This window comes from Staurois parvus, unplaced genomic scaffold (genome assembly GCF_062004578.1).
Source record: "Staurois parvus isolate SC_StPar_1 unplaced genomic scaffold, SC_StPar_1.0 ptg000178l, whole genome shotgun sequence".
Taxonomy (NCBI): Eukaryota; Metazoa; Chordata; class Amphibia; order Anura; family Ranidae; genus Staurois; species Staurois parvus.
This window is the reverse complement of record NW_028317974.1, coordinates 4498474-4524483: the sequence shown is the minus strand read 5'-3', so window position 1 is coordinate 4524483 and position 26010 is coordinate 4498474. Positions and strand designations below refer to the sequence as shown.

General features: G+C 42.1%; 1 protein-coding gene across 1 annotated transcript in view; it reads left to right on the top strand.

The window, feature by feature from the left end:
- REC8 (REC8 meiotic recombination protein) overlaps positions 1-26010 on the top strand; it is a 73118-nt gene that overhangs the window by 5895 nt on the left and 41213 nt on the right. Inside the window, exons 3-8 of the mRNA XM_089677135.1 lie at positions 97-239; positions 7835-7910; positions 15660-15777; positions 15987-16074; positions 18708-18781; positions 24262-24976. Of these exons, the coding sequence (XP_089533261.1) occupies positions 97-239; positions 7835-7910; positions 15660-15777; positions 15987-16074; positions 18708-18781; positions 24262-24976 (1214 nt within the window). The remainder of the gene's footprint in view (positions 1-96; positions 240-7834; positions 7911-15659; positions 15778-15986; positions 16075-18707; positions 18782-24261; positions 24977-26010) is intronic.

Sequence of the window (26010 nt, the reverse complement as noted above, 5' to 3'; positions counted from 1 at the left end):
ATACATAAACAATCTTGGGTAAAATATCTTACACAAGGACATATTTGTGTGTGTTTTTTTTGGCTTCATGTAATGTTATGCTCTCTGTACTTTCAGCCGGAAGATTATGCAGTACATTCTGCAGCAGGTCCCTCCACCATACCATGGCTGTCCCATCCCTCGGCTGTCACTGTATCTGTCGGCACAACTCAGCTATGGAGTAGTCTGTGTCTACCACCGCCAATGTGACCTGCTTATAGGTAAATGTGCATTGCAATGTGTACATAACAAATATTGGAAGAATTAGCTGTTTGTAGAAGGAGGTATTATTCACGTAAGTCATGATTCATGTTTTTCTTTTCAGCCACTAAGGTGAAAACGTGGAAGTTTTATTTTTTATTGGTGCACAAAAGACCTTCAGTGATGTGAAGAATGCAGTAATCCATAGCAAAAAAAAAATGATTTATCTGTTACATCATTTAGCTGATTTCTGACTTGTTGCTATGGGTGCTACACTTTGCATATCATCACAGCTCTTTCCTTTGTTTTTATTTCAAAGTCTGTATAAGGTACTGTCGGTTGTTACATATAACAAGGTTAACTCACCTTGATTTTTATAAATGTGTACATGAAAACTGCTTAAGCCCTGGTTCACACTGATGTGGTGCAGAATTCGCACCAGTTTCAGTGCGAATTCTGCACAGCGTCAGAATTGCACCCTGTTCATGTGAATCGCTGTGGGTGTGTATGTTAAGTTGACAGCACCCTGAAATCGGTTCGCAAAACACGATGCGATGTGCAGAATCAGATTGCATGGGTGTGAATACCCATGCGATCGGACTCTAATGCAGACAAAATAAAAGGTCCTGCACCTTTTTTGGTGCAGATACGGTGCGATTTGAGCCAAACAAAATGTATGGCTCAAATCGCACTGCACAGAATGCACATGTGATTTGCACAGGAATGCAGTGTGGTTCCTGTGCGAATCGCATGTCATATGCCGTACCACAGAAGTGTGAACCCGGGCTAAAGCACAACTTAAAAGGGAAATTCCACTTTTCCACCCCCACCCTCCCTCTACAATATTTGGAAGGTTTTTTTTCAGGGAGCGGGTAGTTTTGACAGGTAACCAGTCCAACTTCCTCTCGGATTGCTTAGGTCAGGGGTGTCAAACTGGTGGTCCTCCAGCTGTTCCAAAACTACAAGTCCCATCATGCCTCTACCTTTGGGAGTCATGCTTGTAACTGTGAATCTTGCAATGCCTCATGGGACTTGTAGTTTGGAAACAGCTGGAGGGCCGCAAGTTGGACACCTGTGGCCTAGGTGATCTGACCAGAAGTTTGCCCCCACTTACAACCTCCTGGAACACATCACAGGTCTCAGGAGGCTGTGGGTCCATTCACAGAGCGCAGCGAGACTCACACATGCACAGTGGGGAGCCAACTGCGAGCCAGTAGGAAGTCACAGCTGGCTTGTCACACTCAAGATGGTGGTGCTGGGGACCCGAACACTAGCAAAGAACTGGCACGCGAGATGACAGCACTGGATCCCTAGGCTCATGAGTTCCTGTTTATTACAAGTCAACAGCTACAGGCTGGAGTTCCTCCTAGAACAAATTTTAATAAACATGGAGCCTCGCGTGTACAAGCATTTCCAGTAAGAGCAATTAGGAGTTAACATAATGTAAAGTCACGGATCAAACCCAGCCTTAAACCATGAAGACAGTCAGAAAAAGATGAATTCAAAGGCAAACTACACCGCACAAATATTTTGATGTCTATATGGTAGATTGTAGCTGGTAGACATATAGCGGAGAATAATAAGGAGTCATCAGGAATATTCCAAATCGCCTGGTTCACTTTTTATCCCTTTAGCTTTATATGGTTTTCTGTACATACAGATTCTATATATTGCTTAAATAATCAAATTGTTAAAGTCGTTTATTTAAAGAATATTCATATCCATCATTACCTGATGTGGGAGGGGGTATCTGTCATTACCTGGTGGGGGGGAGGGGGGAAGGGTTATCTGTCATTACTTGATGGTTGGGGGGGAAGGATCATCTGTCATTACCTGGTGGGGGTCATATGTCATTACCTGGTGGGGAGACATGTGTCATTAGTAGGAGGGGAAGTCATCTGTCTTTACAGGAGGAGGGAGTAATCTATGTTTAGCTGAAGTGGGGGGCTCTTGAAGAAGGGGTCATCTGTCAATACCAAGAGGATGCAGGAGGGTATGTGTCATTATCAGGAAGGGGGTGTTACTTTTCCTTAATACCCTGCACCTCCATATCACAGCAGCCTGGCCACGAGAGAGGTAACTGGGTGCTGTTTAACCCCTTGGTGCTGGCGCCTCCTGGTTTCAGAAGCTGGAAGGTGGGGCAGGGTTTTAGGGTCATGTGACCGCCGTGATTCGCTGTCACAGCAGTCACATGATCGGGAAAGGTCCCGATCGAAAGAGGAGATCGGGACCTTTCCGTGAGTACTGGACATGTGTGCTGGGAGTGCACAGGGCATGCATTCTCAGCACATATGTTTTTCTTAATTGCACGCAAATGTGCGGCCCCTCGGCGTCAAGTCCCAGACACCCGGAGGCCGCACATTTGCATGAGGCCAGCACGAAGAGGTTAATAACACATAAAAGAAGGGTATTTTTAAGGAAAAAAAAAAAGGTGTAATATCTGCAGTGGCATACTCTCTGATCAGCCCCCCACCCAGCCCAGTACAGTACCCCCCTCCCGCCCCTACTCAGCCCTTAATGTGCACACAAGGTGGGGGCTGGCAGACTACACTGAGCTGCTGGGTGAAAGTGGTGGGCTTGTATGTGGATCTGGAAGTTAGAGGGCCTGCTGAGTTTCCTCTTTTACATACAAACCTACAGCTTTCACCTGACAGCTGAGTGTGGCCTGCCTGCCCCCAGCTTGTGTGCACATACAGATGGCAGCAGGAAAGAGAGAAGAGAGAGACAGCCACCATACAGCTATCATATCTTGGTGCATGGTGGAAGGTAGTGGGGGGCCCCACTGGGGGGGCCCCAGGTCAACTTTTGCATCGGGGCCCACAAACTTCACAAGCTGCGCCTCTGCATGTTACACTTAGTAAGATGTTCACGAAGATCTTGTTGCTAATTCCGGACACAGCAGTTAAGCAAGCTGCTGCAGCACTGCCCCACAGGCTTTGCCACGGACAATGGGCTCCATTCACAAAGCGGTATTTTCCTATTAAAAACGTCCAGTAAAATACCTCATAGCATTTTCAAAAAGTTTTTTGCAAATCATAAAAAAAGCTACTAAAATAAGGTATACGGTATTTCATGGAAATATGTGGTATTTATCTCATGAAACCATGCAGTATTTTATCTCATGCGATATCCAGTGGGATGGATACATTGGAGAAGAATTAGAACCCCTGTCAGTTTTTATTGCTAATAAAGAGGTAAAATGGTTTAAACCAAAGAAATATTCCAACTCACTAAATCAGTGCAATCCCTGCAGCATATGTATTAATACAAAAGAAAAGAGGTGACTACAGTACTAGTCAAAAGGAAGCTGCTTTCACAGGACACACGTGGTGTATCAAAAACAACTAAATTACATTAAGTAAATACAAAATATCTATAAATGTCAAAAATTGACTGAAAATAGTATCAAAACATAACCACCCTTCTTTTACAACCTTGTGTTTTTTATTGGTGGAAGAAAGGTGTGTGTATATATATATATATATATATATATATATATATATATATATATATATATGTGTGTGTGTGATTTTTTTTTAATACTATTTTCTTTCAATATTTGCCATTTATAAAGATATTTTGTAAAACTAAAGGTTTTGGGTAAGGTGGAGAAGCATTAGAACAGCTATTAGGTTTTTATTGCAGTCTGTGCCCCCATTAGAGAGATTCACCCTCTCTATTTGTCCTGTTTACCATTATCATGAAGGTAAATCTCCCCAGTGGGACAACAAAAAAACTGACAGGGGTTCCAACCCTCCATTAAGGCTGGTTCACACTATAGAAACGCAGTCTGGATACATTTCTGCAGGCGTGGTTTTGACGGGTTCTGGTGCATTTTATAAGTGTTCCAGATGCTTCCCCCTTTTTTTGGGGTCTAGTGTGTATTGTATCATGTCCTGGTGTGTTTTTGATGCATTTTACTGAGTTCCAGAACAGTTCTGTGCAGTAAAAATGCAGCATGTTCTACTTTTTTTTCTGGTATCAGAACGCATCGGAACTGCAAGCACTGCTGTGAACCATGCCATTGACAACCACCTAACCTACTTTCTGTGTGTTTTGGATGCAAAAAAACGCACTGGACTGTATGTAATGTGAACCATCACTTACGCTATCCAAAACAAAAAAAGAAAGTTTTGTTTTTAGTTACACTTTCAAGCAGCCTCTCTCAACCTTTTCAGCACAGAGGAACCCTTGAAATATTTTTCCAATCTCAGGAAACCCCTGCTAAAAATGACTATATCTACAACTCATGATACATTAATGTGATGATCAGTGGGAAGAATGCTCCTCGCATTTGTGGTCATTGGGAAGAATTCCTCCCTTATAGATAGCTAAAAAGATCAATAGTGTCTGTTGGCAACTTGTCAGTGGGAAGATATTTCTAAAAATAATTGTGAAAAGGTTATGTATCCCCACTACATACTGTATATGACATATATGTTCTAACAAGGGATTAGAGCATTGTGATATGCATGCACATTGTATTATGTCTGGAGTGATTGGGTGGTTTGTTGCAGCAAATGATGTACATGCTTCACAAAAAAAGCTATAAACCTTATGTACTAAGCTCTGGAGCAACTTGCAAATTGAACAGTCTATTTGCCTTAACTACCGCCTATAGTAATATGACGGCCGAGCAAACCTCTCGTCCCTCTGGGAGGGCATCATATGACGTCCTTCCTGGACCACGCATTGCACATGCCCGCAGGGCTGCGCTGTGGCGAGATCTGTCACCGGCTGTGTACCTTGGACACGGTCGATGACAGATCTGTGTACCAGCCCCATTGCCAGTACCATGTGACCTGCTGTGACCAATCACAGCAGGTCACATGACAGTTGTATACAATGGATGGCTTCCTATCATGCCATTCATTGTATACAAGTGTGTATAGCTGTGAATGGTCACAGTGATCACATGCACAGGATGGGCCAGTCACAGCCCATCTGTGTCATATGATTAGCCGTGGCCAATCACAGCTAATCACAACAAAAAAAGCTGAATGAATCAATGATCATTCAGTTAAATGATTGCTTATAGCAAAGAAATTCTTTGCTATAAGCAATCAAATTGTGTAAAAAAAAAAAAAACACTGATCACTTCTCCATAGTACAATGTTACTATGTTAATATTATACTACTTTGGTAATAGTGTATAATGAAAATAAATCTTAAAAAAGAGAAAAACGTTTAATAAAAAAAAAAAAAAAAAAAAATTATAATTTTTTTTTTTCAGTACTGTCACCAGTCAGTGTCCCTGATCACCACTACACCAGTTATATGCTGACACTATACTGTACTGGTGACAGTGCGTAAAAACAATTGTGAAAATATTTCATTTTCCGAAAAATTATGACAAAAAAATTACAACTTCAAAAAACTTGCCATGTCTCTTGATATATGTCGGACTGTCTACTTTGCAAAAAGGGGTCATTTGGGGGATATCTGTACTGTTCTGACATTTTTGGGCCTCAAGAAATTAGATTGTCCATCAGTACTTCAGGATTGATCAATTGTCAGATATATCCCATAGTTTGTGAACTCTATAACTTTCCTACAGACTAAATAATAAACACTGATTTGGGTTATTTTCACCAAAGACATGTATTAGAATACATCTTGGCCTAAATTTATGAAGAACAATTATTTATTTGCAAACTTTTATAACAGAAACAAAGAAATTTTTTTAAAACATTTTCTGTTTTTTTTTGTTAATTTAGCAAAAAATAAAAACCCCAGTGGTGATTAAATACCACCAAAAGAAAGCTCTAGTTGTGTGAACAAAATGCTAAAATTTTAGTTTGGGTACAATGTTGTATGACTGCGCAATTGTCATTCAAAGTGTGAGAGCGCTGAAACCTGAAAATTGGCCTGGGCAGGAAGGTGTAAAATTGCCCGGTATGGTAGTGGTTAACCACTTCCCGTCTGGCCGCTGTTTATAAACGGCAGGACGGTGGCACTCCAGGGGTGGGTTGCCGTTCCTAAATGGCACCCGCATTTTCAAGCTGTGCGCACTCCCTGGGAGCGCGCAGCACTGCGATCCGGTGCCCGCTGTGTCCTCCGGACACAGTGGAACACCGATCGTCAGATGGGACCTCTATGCGAGGTCCCGATCATGTGATCACTGATTGGCCAATCACTGATCACATGCAGAGTAGTAAGCACTTCTGACATCATTGCTTACTACGTGTGAAATCTGTGAATGATCACAGAGGTCACATGGTACAAGGCTATTCACAACAACCTTGTACCATGTGACAAGCTGTGACCAATCACAGCTCACACAGCATTTCTCAATGGCTGCAAGAATGCAGCCAAAGAGAAGGAGAACTGATTGCTTTTACATCCTTTATGGGTGTAAAAGCAATCAGTGTAAAAAAAAAAAACGTCATCACTCCCCACAAGTAGGACAGTGTCACCATGGTGACACTGTACTGCTAGGGTGACAGTATGTAAAAAAACAAACAAATAATAATGTACAAAAATAAAATAAAAATGTAAACATTTTTTTTTTTAAATTATAATTTTTGGTTATAAACTAATTTGGGTTATTTTTTTTCTTTTACTAAAAAGATAACTGAATACATTTGGCCAATATTTATGATGAAATATGATTTATTTGCAAAATTTTATAAGAAAAACTTTTTTCAAAATTTTTGGACTTTTTCATTTATATAGCAAAAAAATTAAAAATCCCAGTGGTGAATAAATACCACCAAAATAAAGCTTTATCTGTCTCAAAAAATGCTAAAAAATTCATATGGGTACAGTGTTGCATGACTGCGCAATTGTCATTCAAAGTGTAATAGCACTGAAAGCTGAAAATTGGCCTGGACAGGAAGGGGGTGAAAGTGTCTGGACTGGAAGTGGTTAAAGCAAAACATTTTTTTTCCATTTTGGATAGAGTAAGGGAGGTTTATAACCCCTGTCAGTTTTTTTTTGCCATCTGTGTCCCTATTGAAAAATGTGCCCTCTATTACCTTTCTGGGGAAAAAAAACTAAATTGGGGATTTTCTTTTACTTTAATTTTCAACGATAATGGTAAATAAGACAAATAGAGAGGGTGAATCTCCCTAACAATAAAAACCTGACAGGTGTTCTAATCCACCTCCACTCTATCCAAAAGTTTAACAAAACATTTTTTTAGTTATTCTTCAAGTAAACTGTTGAGCGAACCGATCCAAAAAAGCAGAAACTACTCAAAATTGCCTATTATATTTTTACATTTCCTAAATACCGCATGCCTGGACCACTACTTAATTATCGCATGCATTTAATTATTTATTTTCTTCTGTGAATTGAGGTTAATATATTTTCATGCAGTATTTACTGAATGTTTTGTGGCAAATACTGCAAAACGGTATAGTGAATTAACAGTTTCAGGATCGCATGACATATGTAAGCAAAATGTGTCCAGACATCTAAATATCACACGTGATCTGCTTCTGTGAATGGAGCCCACTGTTCTTTACTCTCTAAAAGGTGCAAGCGGTTGGCTTAATATTTGACTTTTCCTGAGTGATCAGAACTCCCTCAGTACCCTGAAGTATTATAGTATACAAATATTCCAGTTCTCTCTCTGCTTTTATCCCTGCTCTAACATCTCCCAATCTTTCAGAGGAAATGAAGGTTACACTGGAACGCCTGTACAAAACTGAGAAACAGCTGAAAATTGATTTGCTGCAATCGGATCAGTACGTATCTCTCACTGTGCATATTTTCCTGTCTGCACTGGTTTTGAAGTTCCATCTTGTCACATCTATTTACGATAATAAAACAAGAATATACAGCCTTGTCAGTCTAGCTGGACAAACAGGTTTCAATCCATCATTGCAAGAAGGTGGACTTTTCCTTATTTGCTTTATATATTGACCTGTGCAGTCTGGAGACTAGGCAAATGTTTATTGTGAATAATAACACAGAAAGACAAATATATTTGTTCACTTATTTGTAGATATAGCGGAGGTATAATTCATAGACCAAGAAGGTTCCCACAAGAAACCTAGCCCAATACACTTTTAGACTTAACAAGGCAGAAAGCAAATTGGTGCCCTAAGTGCAGTAACTCAAAACAACTAATTATACTTCAGGTTACTTAAAGGAAAACAATTAAACAAAGCTACCCTGTCAAATGTATAAAAGAAAAGGAAAATTGGATCAAAGTGTCCTGCAATAGACAAGCTTTTATACTCACCTGTTCAGTAGCCCTTGTCGACCACCATCCCTCTATTCTAACACTGCGCTCTCTGTAAAACACGACCCCTGCAATGTGCTGTGATTCCATAATCTGATCCCTATATCTCTGCCGAGTGATGAAGGGATAGGGGATGGATCCACAGAACTTCACAAGGGACACAGGTATCTGACACATCTAAATGTATTGAAAGGCAACAAGTCTTACAGAGGCTGCAGCGAAGAAATGGAAACATGGACCATCAAAATGGTGAATATAAAAGCTCTTCTATTCAATATGTATTTATTGCTGGTATTTTTCTAGCACTGTCAATTTATGCAGCGCTATATATATATATATATATATATATATAGTACATTTGCATCAGTCCCTAATCCTCAAGCAGTGTACAATCTAAGGGCCCTAACTCACATTCATATACTAGGGTCAATTAACCTACCAGCATGTCTTTGGAGTGTGGGAGGAAACCCACGCAGCCACAGGGAGAACATGCAAACTCCAGGCAGGGGGTGCCACGGTTGCGATTCAAACCGACGACCCTAGTGCTGCCAGGTGGAAGTGCTAACCGTTTAGTCAATGTGCTATACCTTTGATCCATATTTTTTTTTTCCTCACAGGGTGGTTTTAAGTCTTTTTGTTATGCATTTTGTTTATTTTAACATGCTGGCTCTTCCATTGTTACTATCACCTGGGCAAGAAGTTAAGGGAGATCTAAAAGGACACATGTTGACATCTGTCAAAGGTGAGATTCTTCTCACTGTGTCTCTGACACTGGACATAGGGAGAAATCCCCACTGGGGATACAGCAGCAGTAAAAATCCAGTGAAGCTTCTATGCCTTATCCACTATAACCAGGGCCGTAGATAATATTTTTTTCTGGAGTTCAGCTCGCGGCAGAGTGCCCCTGACATCAGAAACCAGCGGAGTGCTCCCTTACATCAGAAACCAACAGAGTGCCCCTTTACACCAGAAACCAACAGAGTGCCCCTTTACACCAGAAACCAACAGAGTGCCCCCTTACACCAGAAACCAACAGAGTGCCCCCCTAACACCAGAAACCAACAGAGTGCCCCTTACATCAGAAACCAGCGGAGTGCTCCCTTACATCAGAAACCAACAGAGTGCCCCCTTACACCAGAAACCAGCGGAGTGCTCCCTTACATCAGAAACCAACAGAGTGCCCCTTTACACTAGAAACCAACAGAGTGCCCCCTTACACCAGAAACCAACAGAGTGCCCCCTTACACCAGAAACCAACAGAGTGCCCCTTACATCAGAAACCAACAGAGTGCCCCCTTACACCAGAAACCAGCGGAGTGCTCCCTTACATCAGAAACCAACAGAGTGCCCCCTTACACCAGAAACCAGCGGAGTGCTCCCTTACATCAGAAACTAACAGAGTGCCCCCTTACACCAGAAACCAACAGAGTGCCCCCCTAACACCAGAAACCAACAGAGTGCCCCTTACATCAGAAACCAACAGAGTGCCCCCTTACACCAGAAACCAGCGGAGTGCTCCCTTACATCAGAAACCAACAGAGTGCCCCCTTACACCAGAAACCAGCGGAGTGCTCCCTTACATCAGAAACCAACAGAGTGCCCCTTACATCAGAAACCAACAAAGTGCCCCCTTACACCAGAAACCAACAGAGTGCCCCCTTACACCAGAAACCAACAGAGTGCCCGTTACACCAGAAACCAACAGAGTGCCCCCTTACACCAGAAACCAATAGAGTGCCCCTTACATCAGAAACCAACAGAGTACCCCTTACATCAGAAACCAGCGGAGTGCTCCCTTACATCAGAATCCAAGGAGTGCCCCTTACACCAGAAACCAACAGAGTGCCCCTTACACCAGAAACCAACAGAGTGCCCCTTACATCAGAAACCATGGAGTTCCCCCTTACATTAGAAAGCAGCAGAGTGCCCTCTTACATAAGAGTCATAGACACTCAGACATCACAGCTGCAACCAGCCCACCCCAAAGTTTATAAACAGCTTCCTCTTGATGGATGATTGGCAACCCTGCTGGGGCACAATATCATTGGTGGGGGGGGGGAGTTGCCTGGGTGGGTGCAGCCCAACCCAGATCCCCCTAGCTCCAGCCATCCCACACATTAGTATGTCAGGATTTACTGCAGGTGGATGAGAGGTGTTCCACTGAGCAGCTTGAAGGGAGGAGGAGGAAGAAACAGCAGCAGATTAACAGACTGCCAGTGCTCTTAGGAGCTTTTTCCTGTACAATTACGGATGGGAACAAAGCGCGCTGGTTTTTTACAGTCTCTCCCTATACCAGATAGTAACTGCTCACGGAGGGGTTTCAGACCCCCCTGATCCCCCCACCCCCTTATATACATACTTGATTAAACCCGAAGTAGACTGCAGTTTCACTTTAATATAGGGGTTATTAATTACTTGTACTATCTCAGCCATCAGTACGTCCCCCAACTTAGTACAGTTAGGATGATTTATTAATATAGACCAATTATGATAAGCAAAGGGGAGTAATCCAAAGCATTTACCCCATACGTTCCCACTATTGAGATTTACTCAGTTTACAGTCATCACATATAATAGGTTGGCAAAAAAATATTTATTTTTCATTCATTGAAAGACACGATCAGACTATAACTTTCAGATATGATGACACCTAACCCTATGGTTCACACCTAAGTGTTTTTTGCAGCGTTTTGCATTTTGCAGAAACACAGTACAGTCCATTTAACATGCTTTCCTATGGGACATGTTTACACCTCTGAATTTTCACCCGGTGCGTTTTTTGGAAAGGGTCAGGGACTTTTTTGAACGCAAGAAGTTGCATTTTTGGAAACGCTGCAGAAAAGCATGTATTGCATTTTTGCTACATTTTTGATGAGTTTTAAATCTGCCTAACAACAAGAAAAGTTAAAAATAATGGAACACCCCCCCCCCCCGCAAACACATCAAAAATGGGGCAAAAACACAAAATGCAATGCAGAAACAGCTCAACCGCAACCTACTCGAGTGTGAACCTAGCCTTAAGGAGGACATTTGGGTGGACTACCACTGGGTGGAATGTCACTGTGTTCATGTGCTCTGTGTTCTCTTTTCTGCCATTCAACATTGAGGAAGCACTTCCCCAATATTGCTCCCACATTTCCAAGAGCCACATACAACTCTGCAGTCCAATCTTGTTGCCCATGTACAGTGACTTGGTCACATCTAGCCATCCCACCCTTCATTTGCTACCAGTAGTTGGGTGTTGTGAGAACCTGCTGTCTTGTCTCATATCATTGCTCTATACCCCTTGCAATATTTCTAACTCTAGAAACGGGACAGTCCTGCTGTTCCAGGTACCCCTAGCTAACACTCCACTAGCAGCTCTGGTGCTGCTTACAGCATGCCTACTTATGCAGCCAATATCTCCAGTCTTCAATTTGTGTGCTCTCTGCTGCTAGGTCTGTGTCATCTTCAGTATCTCTTCAAGCTTCATTGGACTAGGCCACTTCCTCTGCTGGATGTTTTCACAAGTCTTGCATGACTTTATGGCTGAAATCAAACACTTTGATAACTCTAAATGCAAAGGCCATAAGCAGACACCAACACTTTTGCCCACAGATTCTATACCTGGTCTGCCTATGCCTTAGTGGCCTCCATGCCACCAACTTTTGAACTTTTGTTTTTAGGTCTCCCTAGTCCTTGTCACAGCTACTACTGAAGAGTCGCAGTCTTCTGACATCATTCCCAAACTGAAAGAGACCATTTTGGCTCTTATTAATGCAGTACACCTCACTTTGAAGATAGAGCATCAGCCTGTTGCAACACACTTTTGCTGTTCGCAGTGTGGGGTTATTTAGAGAGTCCTAATCACAGCCCAAGCCAAAGTTTTTCTTTCGCAGCGAAAACTCCAAACTTCTGCTCTCAGACTTATACTTTTTAGTTCCGGCACTGTCCAACACTTAGCTTTCTATGAGAGTCCTGGAGCTGGTGAAAGCCTAATTTGAGGAGGTCCTATTTGCCCAGTTTGTACTCTGTTGTCATGAGGCAAGTTGGTCCAGTACCTGGAGGGACCAATTGTTCTGGCACAAGAGACTAGGTTGTCTCTAGCTTGGTGGCTCAGGAATCTAGCTCTGGATTCGGGGAAGTCCTGCACAAATTTTGGAACATCCTCACTATAAATGCCAGTCTGTTGTGCTGAGGAGGAGTCCTGGGCACTCTGTCAGTGCAGGGGACTTGGATATCAAATGAATCTCATCTCCTGATCAAGATCCTGGAGCTTTGAAAAATGATTTGTCTGTCCCTGCTGGACCATCCAGCTGGAGGGTTGTCCAACCTATATTCAGTCAAACAACACCACAGTGCATACATCAACTATCAGGGAAGAAGTCTCACCATGGTAAGAAAGGTAGAGAGTATCATGTCCTAAGCAGAACTTTACGTTCCAGGATTTTTTGCTGTTTACATCCCAGGCATGGACGGTTTGCACACAGACTTCCTCAGCCATCAGCAGCACTCCACCTGTGCAGATGTGGGATCCTGGATGTAGACCTTCTGGCCTCCAGGTCAATAAACAAATTAGACAAGTTTGTTTCCAGGTACAGGGATCCTATCAGTGGATGCTGTTGTGGCTCTGTGGGATCCATGCACCCTGATATACGCCTTTCCCCCCCTAAAACTCCTTACTTGTCTGCTTTGCATGATCAAGAAGGAGAGCAGATGTGGTACTTTGAGCTGATATGAATCCTGGCAGGCACTCCATGGTTTCTTCTAGATCGTCAAGATATTCTGTCTCAATCACTGATTTACCACCCTGCTTCACGGTTCCTGGCTGTTGAAACCCAGGATCTGAGAGACAGGAGTACCTCTCAATTGGTCATTCCCATAATGCTAGAAGCTAGGAAGTCTACCTCTTGCAAGGTCTATCACCGTATATAGAAGGCATACTTTACTCGGTGTGAAATGTGAAGCTTTTACCCTAGGACAGTGGTCTCCAAACTGCGGTCCGCAGGCCGCGTGTTGCCCTTTGCTAGCCTTTATATGGCTCTTTGGGAACTATTATTCTCACTGACACCAAGATTGGGGCATAATTCCTGCCACTGACACTAACGATTGTGTACTATTCCTCCAACATGATATCAATGATGGGGCACTATTCCTTCAACTGACCAAAGCCACTATGTAATTTCTTTGCTCCCACTTACCACAAAGTCTGAGGCATTGTTTATTCCCACTGAATCCAGAATATTTATTATCCCCATTGGCCACAATCCAGCCCCCCTGAAGGACAGTAAACTGGCCCTTTGTTTAGAAAGTTTGGAGACCTCTGCCTAGGAGATTCTCAGTGGGAAAAATCCTCTAATTTCTACAGTGTCTGGACCAGAATTTGTCCCTTAGCAATTGTAAGGGTCAGGTCTGTACTTGCTCTCTTGTTCCAGACACCACTGGCTTTTCATTTCTTGATTAAGATTTGTTCAGGGTGTCTCCCATCAGGCTTTACCAATTTGTTTCCCTGTGACTATGATTCATTTAGCACTTCAGAAACCAACCTTTGAATCCATAACTATTCTCTTTTCCTTCTTACCCATAAGGAGGTGTTTCTTGTAGCCATCCCCTTGGGCTGGAGACCTTATCCTGTAAAGAACCCTTTCTGGTCTTAGACATGAACAAGGTGGTGTCAAGGCTCAGAACCTCCTTCCTAGCTAACTTATTTGTGGCCTTTCACAAAAACTGGGACATCTTCCATCCTTCTGTCCTGCTTCAGTTCATCATATGGAGATTTCCCCCCCATTGCCTGAATATAGATAAGGCTGTGAGAGTCTCTCTGTCTCTCAGCCACAGCTTTCTTCAGAAAGACTGACACTTTCTTTGTCATTCCCAATGTTCCCAGTAGAAGTGCACCAGCTTTTCATCCCACCATTTCTTGGTGGCTCAGACAAACCAATATTCAAGCTTATGGTCTCAAAGATCAGGTTCCATCCTTTCCTGTCCAGGCATACCCCACTAGATCTGTGAGTGCCTCTTGGGTTTTTCTTTATTAGCCTACTGTTTCCTAGATTGCTACCTGGCTCAAACATTTTCTAAGTTCCACAAGGTGGATGTTCTGGTTTTATTAGATAACAGCTTCAGGCATAGGGGCCTGCAGGTAGCTCTTTGAGCTGTCTTTTGAAGTCCTGAAAGTTAGTCTTCCTGTCCCTTAATGGACAATTGAGAAAATAGCTTTTTTTGTTGTTGTTGTATTAACGCAGAGCGGACAATCAGAAAACTGTAAAATCCCTTTTTGTAGTCCATTGAGGAACACAGATCCCACTCTTTGTATTTATGATCATGCTTTTGGTACTGCTTGATACAAACTGAGGAAGGAAGGGTTATCCTGTACTGGCCTACAATTATTTTGTTTGCCAGTGTCCAATTCTGTAGGCGACAGTATAACCAGAAGGTTACAGTCTAGTTGAGTCCCTCAACGGACACCAAGAAAAGTATTTTGTAGTGAGTACAAAATTCATTTTCAGATTGTTTGCTGAGCATTAAAAACGTTTACATATCGCTTTAAACTTTTTAAGTATGTTAGTAAATAGGGGCTGCTAGCGCTGACCTCTTTCTGAAAATGCTAACTGCCTTCAATGCTTCTGAGTCACAGACCTGGAGGAAGCATGCAGCAAATGAAAGTTGAAGAGAAGTTAGAATTATATTTTCATAATTGAAATTATTGAAGCCAAAGTATTACCATGGCAGCCAGGCAGCCTACATTTTCAGCAAAAGTCAGCAATCAAAACAAACATATTTCTCTCATGACAAGTTTCCTTTAAAAAACTTTAAGTGTTGTACATACAAGCTTCAGTTTGTGGAAAAGCAGTGTGTACAGCAGTGTTCACAAGGCATTTGCAAAGCTTCCGAGTAAGATACAAGCAGCTCTCTTGAGCACTTGTTAGCACAAGTTGTGGGATATTAAAGGCTGATCGTAATCAGGGGTGGACTGACCATTTGGAAACTCGGGCACTGCCTGGGGGCCCAGGGTCAGTAGTGGGCCCCATGAGATGCCCCTGGTACCTTTTGCATAGGCTTTTTTGAGTTTGGGCAAGGACACAGGGGCCCCATGATCCCCTATTGCCAGGGGGCCCCATGAGTTGTCAGTCTGCCCCGATCATAATAGTAATGCTGCCTGTTTTAGTAAGCATCAGCAGTCACACTGTACAATCAACTGGCTCCACAGATTTTCATAACTTTTGTATATTTGCATTTGTCAGCTGAAATATCCAAATATTTTTTTCAGGCAGTTGCTACTCCCTGACAGTCTGGTGCTCATGCAGATGCTGGAAGATGCTCCTGATCCTTTTTTTGGGATGATGGACATTCCCCCAGAACTACCAGATCCATATATGATCCCACAGGTAAAATGGTGCCTGTCTCACAACGCCACTTTCAATTATTCCATGGAAATGTCAGCTTGACATGAAAGCTTTATGTAATCTACACAAATACATTCAGCGCACTTCTCTGAAATGTACATACAAAGGAAATTGTTCTGTGTAGTGAAGAAACCAAAACTGTCAAAAATGATTCCATACATAGCTACATAACGCTAATTTGTTTAAAATAGATCTGCACGCTTTTGGAAACGTCTGGTCCTGAACTTGTCAGATATGAAAGAACCCCACCAAGACACCGCAGAACAAGCCGCAAAGAAGGTGAGAGAGGATGCTAGGATGGCATGCAGGAAGCATATAAGGCCTTCACTAAATACCAGGCATCTGATATTTCACAAGTGTGATTTGTATGTCAAATACAGGGTTCCATGACTTGCATGCTGACACCTCTGCATTTTATTGCTGTGCATTAAACTAATTAGAATAGACTTTATTGTGTCCCTTTTGAAATCTGAGAGAATTAATTAAAAAAATAAAAGATAATTAGAAGAAATCTCTTCACAAATTAAAGTATGTATATTTAAATTCAAAAACCACACTGAAGTTGCCACAACAGAAATAGAAGGGAAAACGTCCAATGTGGAAGTATGTTTCATTGACAGATATCGAAATGGAGATTTTCATATTACTTTGTTTGTTTCTGGGACAAGAATTGACAGAAATCTTTCCAGCAAGCCAAATGCAGTAAAAAAAAAAAAAACCCATGAGCTCTAAAAGTTCCTTTACTCAAATTAAACAAAAAATAATAAAACGTTTTAGCTTTAGATACACATTCAAACCCAATGTGTTTTTCCTGTGGGACCTTGGCAAAAAAGGTTTATACTTTACAATTTATTTTACTGAATACAAGAGTAAGTGAAAAATAGGAATGCTATAGACTACTGTACTCAACCGCAGAGCATGCATTCAGAATCAAGGATATAGGATAGGACCAGGAAATGATTTATTGGTCATTAAATAGCCATGCACAAAGCAATCTGTTTTGAAGACTTATATAATTAGTATACATCAGGGGTGGACTGTCAACTCATGGGGCCCCCTGGCAATAGGGGATCACGGGGCCCTTGTGTCCTTGCCCAAACTCAAAAAAGCCTATGAAAAAGGTACCAGGGGCATCTCATGGGGCCCCCTACTGACCCCGGGCCCTCGGGCAGTGCCCGAGTTTCCAAATGGTCAGTCCGCCCCTGGTATATATGCACAAAGCAGTCTGTTTAGAAGACTTATATAATTAGTATACATGCACAAAGCAATCTGTTTTCAGTCAGTACACACTTGCACTTCCACTACTACTGAACACAAGAGATGCACAGCTCAGCACAGGAGGTGGAGAGGCGAGGCAGTGATGCCACATTCTCCACCTCATCCAATCAAAGAATGTTTTGCATTCATTCAGAAAACACAAAGCATTCTCTGCATGGTGCCCAAACTGAGCGGCCAACTTCCTGTGTTCAGAAAGCAGCAGGTCTGCATGAAACCCAGATCAAATGGAGATCAGTGGACTGGTGTCTACGTAAGTGATTTCCAGCTTCTTGGGGCATTGGCCAGATATGGTATATACAGTACATAGTTACATTGGTCTAAGCTGGACCAATATAACTATGTTTATTATTATTATTATACAGCTATGTTTAAAATCTCCATATCTACAATTCATCTTGAAAGATATTGTACATCCACATTTTAAAGTGCATCTAAAACATTTTAAACATTGCAGATTTTCAATCCTTAAGATTGGTGGCTACATTTGTTATCTTTTTTTTCAAACTACTTTCCTTTATTTTCACCTGGTGGTTTCTGCCAGTAGCACACTTCCTGTTGTAGGGTGACAACATTCACTCATTCTACTGTGGCAGGACAACAACATCAGGACTGCAGAAACCTCCTCCTCTCCTTTTCTCCATAACATAGATGGGCAGACATGTGTCTTCCTTAGAGATACAGTAACTAAAAAGAAAGTAACTGCACCACAGACATAGAACTCAGAATATTATCATCTGGCAACATTTCTGGCAAGATCAGCAGGCAATTCTTTGCACTTATAAAACAGATAGAGCAAAGCATATATTTATCAGACCAAAAGGGACAAAATAGAGGAAGACCATTGTTAGGCTTTGCATACCCTTTAACGATGATTCCTAATTCAATTGGTTCAATTATTCTCACACCAAAAGAATTATATTATTTGCCAGTGTGTATCTTTACAGCAGGGTTGTCATAAAATCATGCATACAGAACAGAGCAACGTGATTTACATATATCTTAAAGGGGTTTTCTGTTATTTTTGCGTGACAAAGGTGTCAGGTGGTATAAGCCCTTCATTTTAGGATTGTGGTGACCAAGCAATAGAGGCAGCTCTAACTATAAGTATCATACCTCTACATAACACACTGCCTCCCTGGTCTAATCTGATGGTTGCAGGACATTCCATTTGCAACTCAAAATGGAGCAGGTTCCCTTGTCAGAGTTCAGATGAGGTTCCCATGGGAAGAAACTCTGTAGACGTCTTAACTAGTAATTTGTTTTTGTCCTTTCCTTATTAGAGAGTAATCACCTGGCACCTCCAGGAGCAATAACTATGTGAACAGTCAGGTGAATAGGAGACCAGCAACCAAAGAGATTTACTTAGCAGGGCAAGAAGGTGCAAGAAACAAAATTAGACTGATAATGAGCAACATACTGCTATGGGTTTTCAAAGTTTGAGTGCAATCTTTTGATCTTTTAGGCTTTTTTGGTCTAACATAGTGTTTATAGTAGGTAGATTCTGTCTACTCAGAGATTCCTTTTGGAACTTCCAGAGGAGCAGGTACCCTTGTCAGAGCTCACATGAGGTTCCCATGGGAAGAAACTCTGCAGATGTCTTAACTAGTGTTTTGTTTTTGTTCTTTCCTTATTAGAGAGTGATCACCTGGCATCTCCAGAGGCTATAACTATGCGAGAAGTGGAGCCTATTCTATTGCCACCATCAGAGGTAAATGGCGTAAAATAGACCAAAAGGAAAGGAGTGCCTGCACTGTGCTGCCCTCCACTCTCTTTATGTCAGTAAAGTCTAAATACGCAATAAATATCCTTGAATTCTAGGCAACCTATTAGGAAAAAGAGTTACATTCTTTCTTTCGTGTTCCTAGTACAAGTTGCTACATCTGTCTCATGCGGCACCATTTGCCAGAATTGTCATTTTTGGTGACAAACTATCATCCAATATACAGAGATTGTTTCACTCAGTCAGAGCTTGTGCCAGGGGTGGACTGACAACTCATGTGGCCCCCGGGCAATAGGGGATCATGGGGACCACACTCAAAGCACACACAAAAAAGCCTATAAAAGGTACCAGGGGCATTTCATGGGGCCCCTTACTGACCCCGGGCCCTCGGGCAGTGTCCGAGTGTTCGAATGGTCAGTCCGCCCCTGGCTTGTGCTATTCCAAGACTTGTTGCAAGGCATCAAGTATAACTCATGTGACCTGTTAATGCTGTAATGGTTCATTGTATAGTCGAAAGTATATTCAGTTTACATTTAATGTTTATATACCCCTTTGCAACCAGATTTATGGGGCTTTTTCCTGCTCTTCTGGTTGGTATTTCAAGCACTTGTTACAGTATGCTGTGTGGTGTATCATCCTTCTCACAGTCCAAAGTGGGCTGCAACCACTGAACAAGCTGGCTCGGATTTTTACAGGCTCAAATAAAGGAACTTTCAGGAGATTAGGAAACCAGCAACCACAGGGATTTACCTAGCATGGCAGGAAGGTGCAAAGGATTAATCAAAGAAACAAAGTTAGACTGATAATGATCAACTTTCTGTGATGACATTTCAGAATCTGAGTGTAATCTTTTTCTTTGTATGTTTAAGAAAATGGTAAATTAAAGGCAATAAACCTGCCTGTGATAGAAATATAGTATGTATGCGTGTCAAAACAGAAGATCCAAATTTTTTGACTCCTGACTCAGGTCAGACCTCCTCTGTTGTTTGCTTCCATGACTACTGTTATAAACTAGCTGTTATTACTTATACTTATTGTTTGGACCTTACCATCCGATTCAACATATTCGGTCCACAACCTAAAACTCCAATCTCATGAATCTCTAGATCTGTGAAATAACAAGGGCTTACACTTGCTTCAACTTCAACACACATTAAACCGCATACCGCTTCAACATGCTTTTTTTATGTGTTTTTGATGCTTCGATGATGCTTCGGTGATGCTTCAACAATGCTTCAATGATGGTTTTTTTGAAGCTTTAATGATGCTTGGCAAATGCCCTGTGGGCTCGTTTACACTAGCTTCAAAACTAGGCATTGGACATGCTTCTTTAACCACTTCATGTCTGGACACTTTTACCCCCTTCCTGACCAGGCCAATTTTCAGCTTTCAGCGCTATCACACTTTGAATGATAATTGCGCGGTCATACAATACTGTACCCATATGAATTTTTTAGCATGTTTTTGAGACAGATAAAACTTTATTTTGGTGGTATTTATTCACCACTGGAATTTTTATTTTTTTTTCTATATAAATGAAAAAGTTCACAAATTTGAAAAAAAAATAGTTTTTCTTATAAAATTTTGCAAATAAATAATCTTTCTTCATAAATCTTGGCCAAAATGTATTCAGTTATCTTTTTTAGTAAAAAAAAACCCAAATTAGTTTATAACCAAAAATTATAATTTTTTAAAAAAAATTTTTACATTTTAATTTTTTTTTATATTATTATTAATGTTTTTTTTAACATACTGTCAACCTAGCAATACAGTGTCACCATAGTGACACTGTACTACTTGTGGGGGGTGATGAAGATTTTTTGTTTTTTTACACTGATTGCTTTACACCCATAAAGGCTGTAAAAGCAATAATTTATCCTTCTCTCTGGCTGCATTCTTGCAGCCATTGAGAAATACTGTGTGAGCTGTGATTGGTCACAGCTTGTCACATGGTACAAGGCTGTTGTGAATAGCCTTGTACCATGTGACCTCTGTGATCATTCACAGATTTCACACATAGTGAGCAATGATGTCAGAAGTGACATCTTGCGTACTACTATTCATGTGATCACTGATTGGCCAATCAGTGATCACACGATCAGGACCTCACACAGAGGTCCCATACAGCGATCGGGGAGCTCGCACAGTCCAAAATGGCGGGCGCCGTTTATGAATGGCAACTCTCTGCTGCACTGCTCCCGTCCAGCCTTCTATATACATGGGCCGGACGGGAAGTGGTTAAAGCACTCTGAATGCCAATCAAAGCCCCTGTTACTAAATAAAATGGTTTGCTTACAGTCCTGTTTACAGGTTGTGTTTTCTTTGCCTTGCTTCGTAAATTATACCCCATGTCGCTTTAGTGGTGCTTCAAAGCATCTTCATAACTGCCATAGAAGTCTATGACAAAGCTCACTTACAGCACCTGCAGCTTTTGAAAGGCTTTTATTCAGCTTTAGCGTGAATTTGTTTCGAAGGTATTGCAGGTATGAGATATCAACACACACACACACAGCATCTGCCAGGCTTCTTTAGAGCTTGTTTACACTTACTTCGACTTCAACACACATTAAAGCGCCTACCACTTAATAATGTTTTTTTATGTGTTTTTAAAGCTTCAGTGGTGTTTGGATGATGCTTTTTTGAAGCTTTAATGAAGCTTGCCAGATGCCCTGTGTGTGTGTTGATATCTGATACCTGCAATACCTCCGAAACAAAGTGAAGCCGAAACTGAATAAAAGCCTCTCATAAGCTGCAGGTGCTGTAAGCGAGCTTTCTCATAGACTTCTATGGAGGCTCTGAAGACGCTTTGAAACACCCATAAAGCAACATGGGGTATAGTTTTTGAAGCGAAGCAAAGCAAACAAAATGTGTAAACAGTACTGTAAGCTAACCATTTTATTTAGTGACAGGGGCTTTGACTGTGTCAGGAGAAAAGACGAGGAACCCCCGGCAAATGTGCCAATGCTCAATATGGCCATGCCAACTCACGCAAAAAATGTGTGCATGCGCATATGCGGGCAGCTCGTAATCGTGCATTCCTGTGCACCAAAGCACACCGGCACACCCAGGGCATGATAATTACTGATGCTCAGTGGCCTTTATAAGGACTGCAACTCTGCTCAAAAATTGCTGGATTATCGTCAGCCCCGTGTTCCTGTGTTTACTGCTGATTATCTGTTACCGACCCGGCTTGACCCTGACCATGCTTTGGCTCTCTTCCTGGCTCTCTACCCGGCTTGATCCTGACCTTGCTACTGTCTGCTGCTCTGTGTATGACCCCGGCTTGATCCTGACCTTGATCCTGTCTGCTGCTCTGTATATGACCTCGGCTTGATCCTGACCTTGCTCCTGTCTGCTGCTCTGTGTATGACCCTGGCTTGATTCTGACCTTGCTCCTGTCTGCTGCTCTGTGTATGACCCCGGCTTGATCCTGACCTTGCTCCTGTCTGCTGCTCTGTGTATGACCCCGGCTTGATCCTGACCTTGCTCCTGTCTGCTGCTCTGTGTATGACCCCAGCTTGATCCTGACCTTGCTCTTGTCTGCTGTTCCGTATTGACCCTGGCTACTGGCTACTCATCCTCCGGGATCCACGTGTCCTCTGGAGAAACTCCTCCTGCATCTGGACCACCCACGAGTTCCGTCTCATCAAGCATGACCAAGCAGCAACACCCTTGGCAACCTGTGCTTCTATGGGCACTGCACCTCCTGTTACCACCTCCAGGGGTGCACTGCACTTAGCCGTAAGGGGAGCCCTCTGTATTCCAGCCTCCGGTCAGGTATGTGACAGATTGGCATTCAGAAATCTTTAAAACGGCTTGTCTGAAGCCACATTTTGAAGCACATGTAAACAAACCCTAAATCAGTCAGAAATTCTTCAACTCAATTTTCTTTACCTCCAGAGGCTTGTCAGTTTTAGCCCTTTGACCACAAATCCTTCACACAAGCAACTGTTTAGCCACTTGAAATGTGTCTATAATTGCCCTTCAGGCCATCCGTACCAAACTTTCTCATAACTCTTTAAACACCACAATCTTTCCAGCTTTTTGACAGCTCAGTAACTTCTCAGTCACTATTCAGACCTGTCAAATAGGCCTCTTTTAGCTCTTTCCCATTAGTTGTAGCAGGTGTCATGTGTTGGCTAACACTGAGTCTGTATACCTAAAATAAACCTGTCATGAGAGAATTCCTAAGAACAAAAAGGTATACTGCTCAGGCAAACAATCCAGATCAATCCACAACAGGTGCAGGCTCTGGCTCACCACCACACACGATGCAATAGGAAGAAGGGTCAGCCACACACAGGAGGATAGATGAATATAGTTTGTATTTATTGATCCATAGGACACACAAAACACCAGGACATGAATACAGGACTTGTTAACGCGTTTCACACGATCTCGTCCTTAATCATAACATGTCATGATTAAACACGAGATCATGTGAAACGCGGTAACAGGTCCTGTATTCATGTCCTGGTGTTTTGTGTGTCCTATGGATCAATAAATACACACTATATTCATCAATCCTCCGGTGTGCGACTGACCCTTCTTCCTATTGCATGAGAGAATTCCTATAGCTACTCCTGAGGCATCATGCTGTGGAACATTAATCTCCATATGGTGGTCTAACCAATTTAAAAACAACTATAGTGAATGAGATACAATGGCTGGCATAGCTGACCTTCTTCTGAAAATGCTAGTTGCCTAGCTGTTATACTGACCTGCTAGCCTAAATACATTTTGAGTCACTAACCAGAGGCAAATATTCATTTCAGGAAGCTGCCTACTTGTTCTGGTTTCAGATCAGCATTGACACCACTGCGTTGAGAGTCAGACAGTTAGCAAGTTCAGGAGCTGAATCCATCAGTGGCTGCCTCCGTATTTCTCCCATGACAAGTTTCCTTTAAATAACCTCATTTTGGTCTTCAGTTGGCTGAAGGTGTATAGCCCTGTGAAGTAAGGACTTGGTTCTCTCAAAGTTTCAACAAATGCCAATGGGCAGAAGCCTTCCAGGCTTGAGCAGAGGAATACGTCGATTATTCCAAGGGTTGTTTTGCTTCCCTATGAACAGATGTGTGTTCACAAACAATTGTAAACTGCAGAGGGAACACAGATAAGCAGGTATGAAAACTATTCATGTTTGTCCAGCACATTTCATTTGATTCGTATTCATGATCTCATTGGGTGATTGGAAAAAAAAAGACACAGGGCTGTAGATCAGATGTAAATAACATCCTAAATGGCGGAGGGAGAATGCTGAAGCATTTAATAGAGGGGTATATTTTATATAGATAAGTATGTATAGTATATTCATATTGCTGTATTAATTGAGTGCTTTTGTTCCTTAACTGCACCGTAGCAAACCTGTATTACAATAAATCATAGATACGAAATGGAATATGGTTTTCATTAGCTCTCATACTCATGTCTGTTTGTCATTTCCTTACTGGAGTCCCCTTGCCTTGTAGATTGGTCAAGACCTCCCAGAGCTGAGTGCCCTTGATTTGGAGTTACTTGCATCCGACCTTCCTGCATTTCCTGAAGCTGAAACCATACCAGAGCCTCGTAAAAGAGGCAAACGAGAACCAAAGGACAATGGCTTGCCAGATACAGAAAAACCCAAAAAGCCCCGGAAGGAACAGGAAGTCCAGAAGGATGATGGAGATAAGAGCCTGGAAATGGAGAAGCAAAGGCAACTCCAACTTGAAAGCGAGGCTGAAATGGAGAAAAGAAGAAAAGAGCTTCAGGAAATGGAAAGAAACATAGAACTTCTAAGGGAAGAGCAAAGACAAATGGAGCGCCAAAGAGAATCTGAAAGAGAACAAGAGAAAGAAATGAGAAAGGAACTGGAAAGGGAAGTCCTACAGGAGCTGGAAAAGGAAATGGAGCATCTGAGAGAAGCTAGAGAGGAGCTGGATTATCTTCAAATCACTGGTGCGGCAGAAGAGCTCCTGCTGGAGCAGCTAAAAGAAATAGAGCATCTGAAGGAGCTACAGAAAGAGAGAGCAAGCCAGTGGGAAGCAGAAAAGTTACTGCAGCTTCAACTAGAAAAAGAAAAGGAGAGTGAGCGTTTGAAGGAACGTGAGAGAGAGAGGGAACAATTAAAAGAGGTTGAACAGGAAATTGAAGCACTGAAGAAGTCCCTTGTGGAGATGGAAGAAGAGAGGAGAAGAACAGAGGGAGGTAGAAGGCTCTCAAATATACAGGATAGTGCTGGCCATACATGCATTGACCATTCTATGTGATTGCATGGCTAAAATGATTATTAGTGCTGATTCACACATGTGCTGTGCGGATTGAAGCTCAGGCTTCACAACTAATTGATACAGTAGTTGTTCAGCGGTTCAGGTCAGGTTTACATCAGGTTCAGGACAGAATTAGCTCAGGATTTTATCCTGTTCACCCATATGTGGTTAAGAATTGGTTCTCATAGATGTCAATAGCCTGTAATCCTCACCTGAACCTGAGGGCACTGCTCAGAAATCAGACATCACTCTTTTTCAACCCACACTGAATCCACACTGCCAGTGCACCGGACATATGTGAACAGGTACCATAGGAAGCAATGTTTTTTCACATGTCATGCGATTGGATGCGGTTCAAACCTCATCCAATCCACATATATGTGAACCGGCACTTACACAGCACAAACTTAATTCTGCATTAAAATTCATCAACTTTAATTTCAAAAGAATATTAAAAGAAAGTAAACCAAACCTCTCCATACACCAGAGGAGCAGCTTCAAAATAGCCAAAAAGGCCAATCAAAATTGATTGAATTGTTATCGAAATATGATGTTATTTTGATCAAATCATGCAATTATCAATCGATCAGACCAATACATGAGTGGCCAGTGTAAAGCAGAATTATGAAAGACTTGTGTTCTTAAAGTGGAGCTCCAGTCAAATTAAAAAAAAAAAAATAAAAGTCAGCACCTACAAAAACTGTAGCTGCTGACTTTTAAAAAACAGACACTCGCCTGACCCTCGGCCCAGCGGTGTCGTCACTGCAGCTGAGTTCACTGGCCATTCTCGCTCCCCAGCGCCGGCATCTTCAGTATGGGCATCTGGCTTCACAGCTGGTTGTCCACTGTGCATGTGCGAGTAGTGCTGAGCTTTGAGAATAGTCCCGTAGCCTTCTGGGACCTGTCACATGTCCCAGAGGACTCTGGGGAGGGAGGGGGGATAACTTTCGCTTCCGATCGAATAGGCGATCG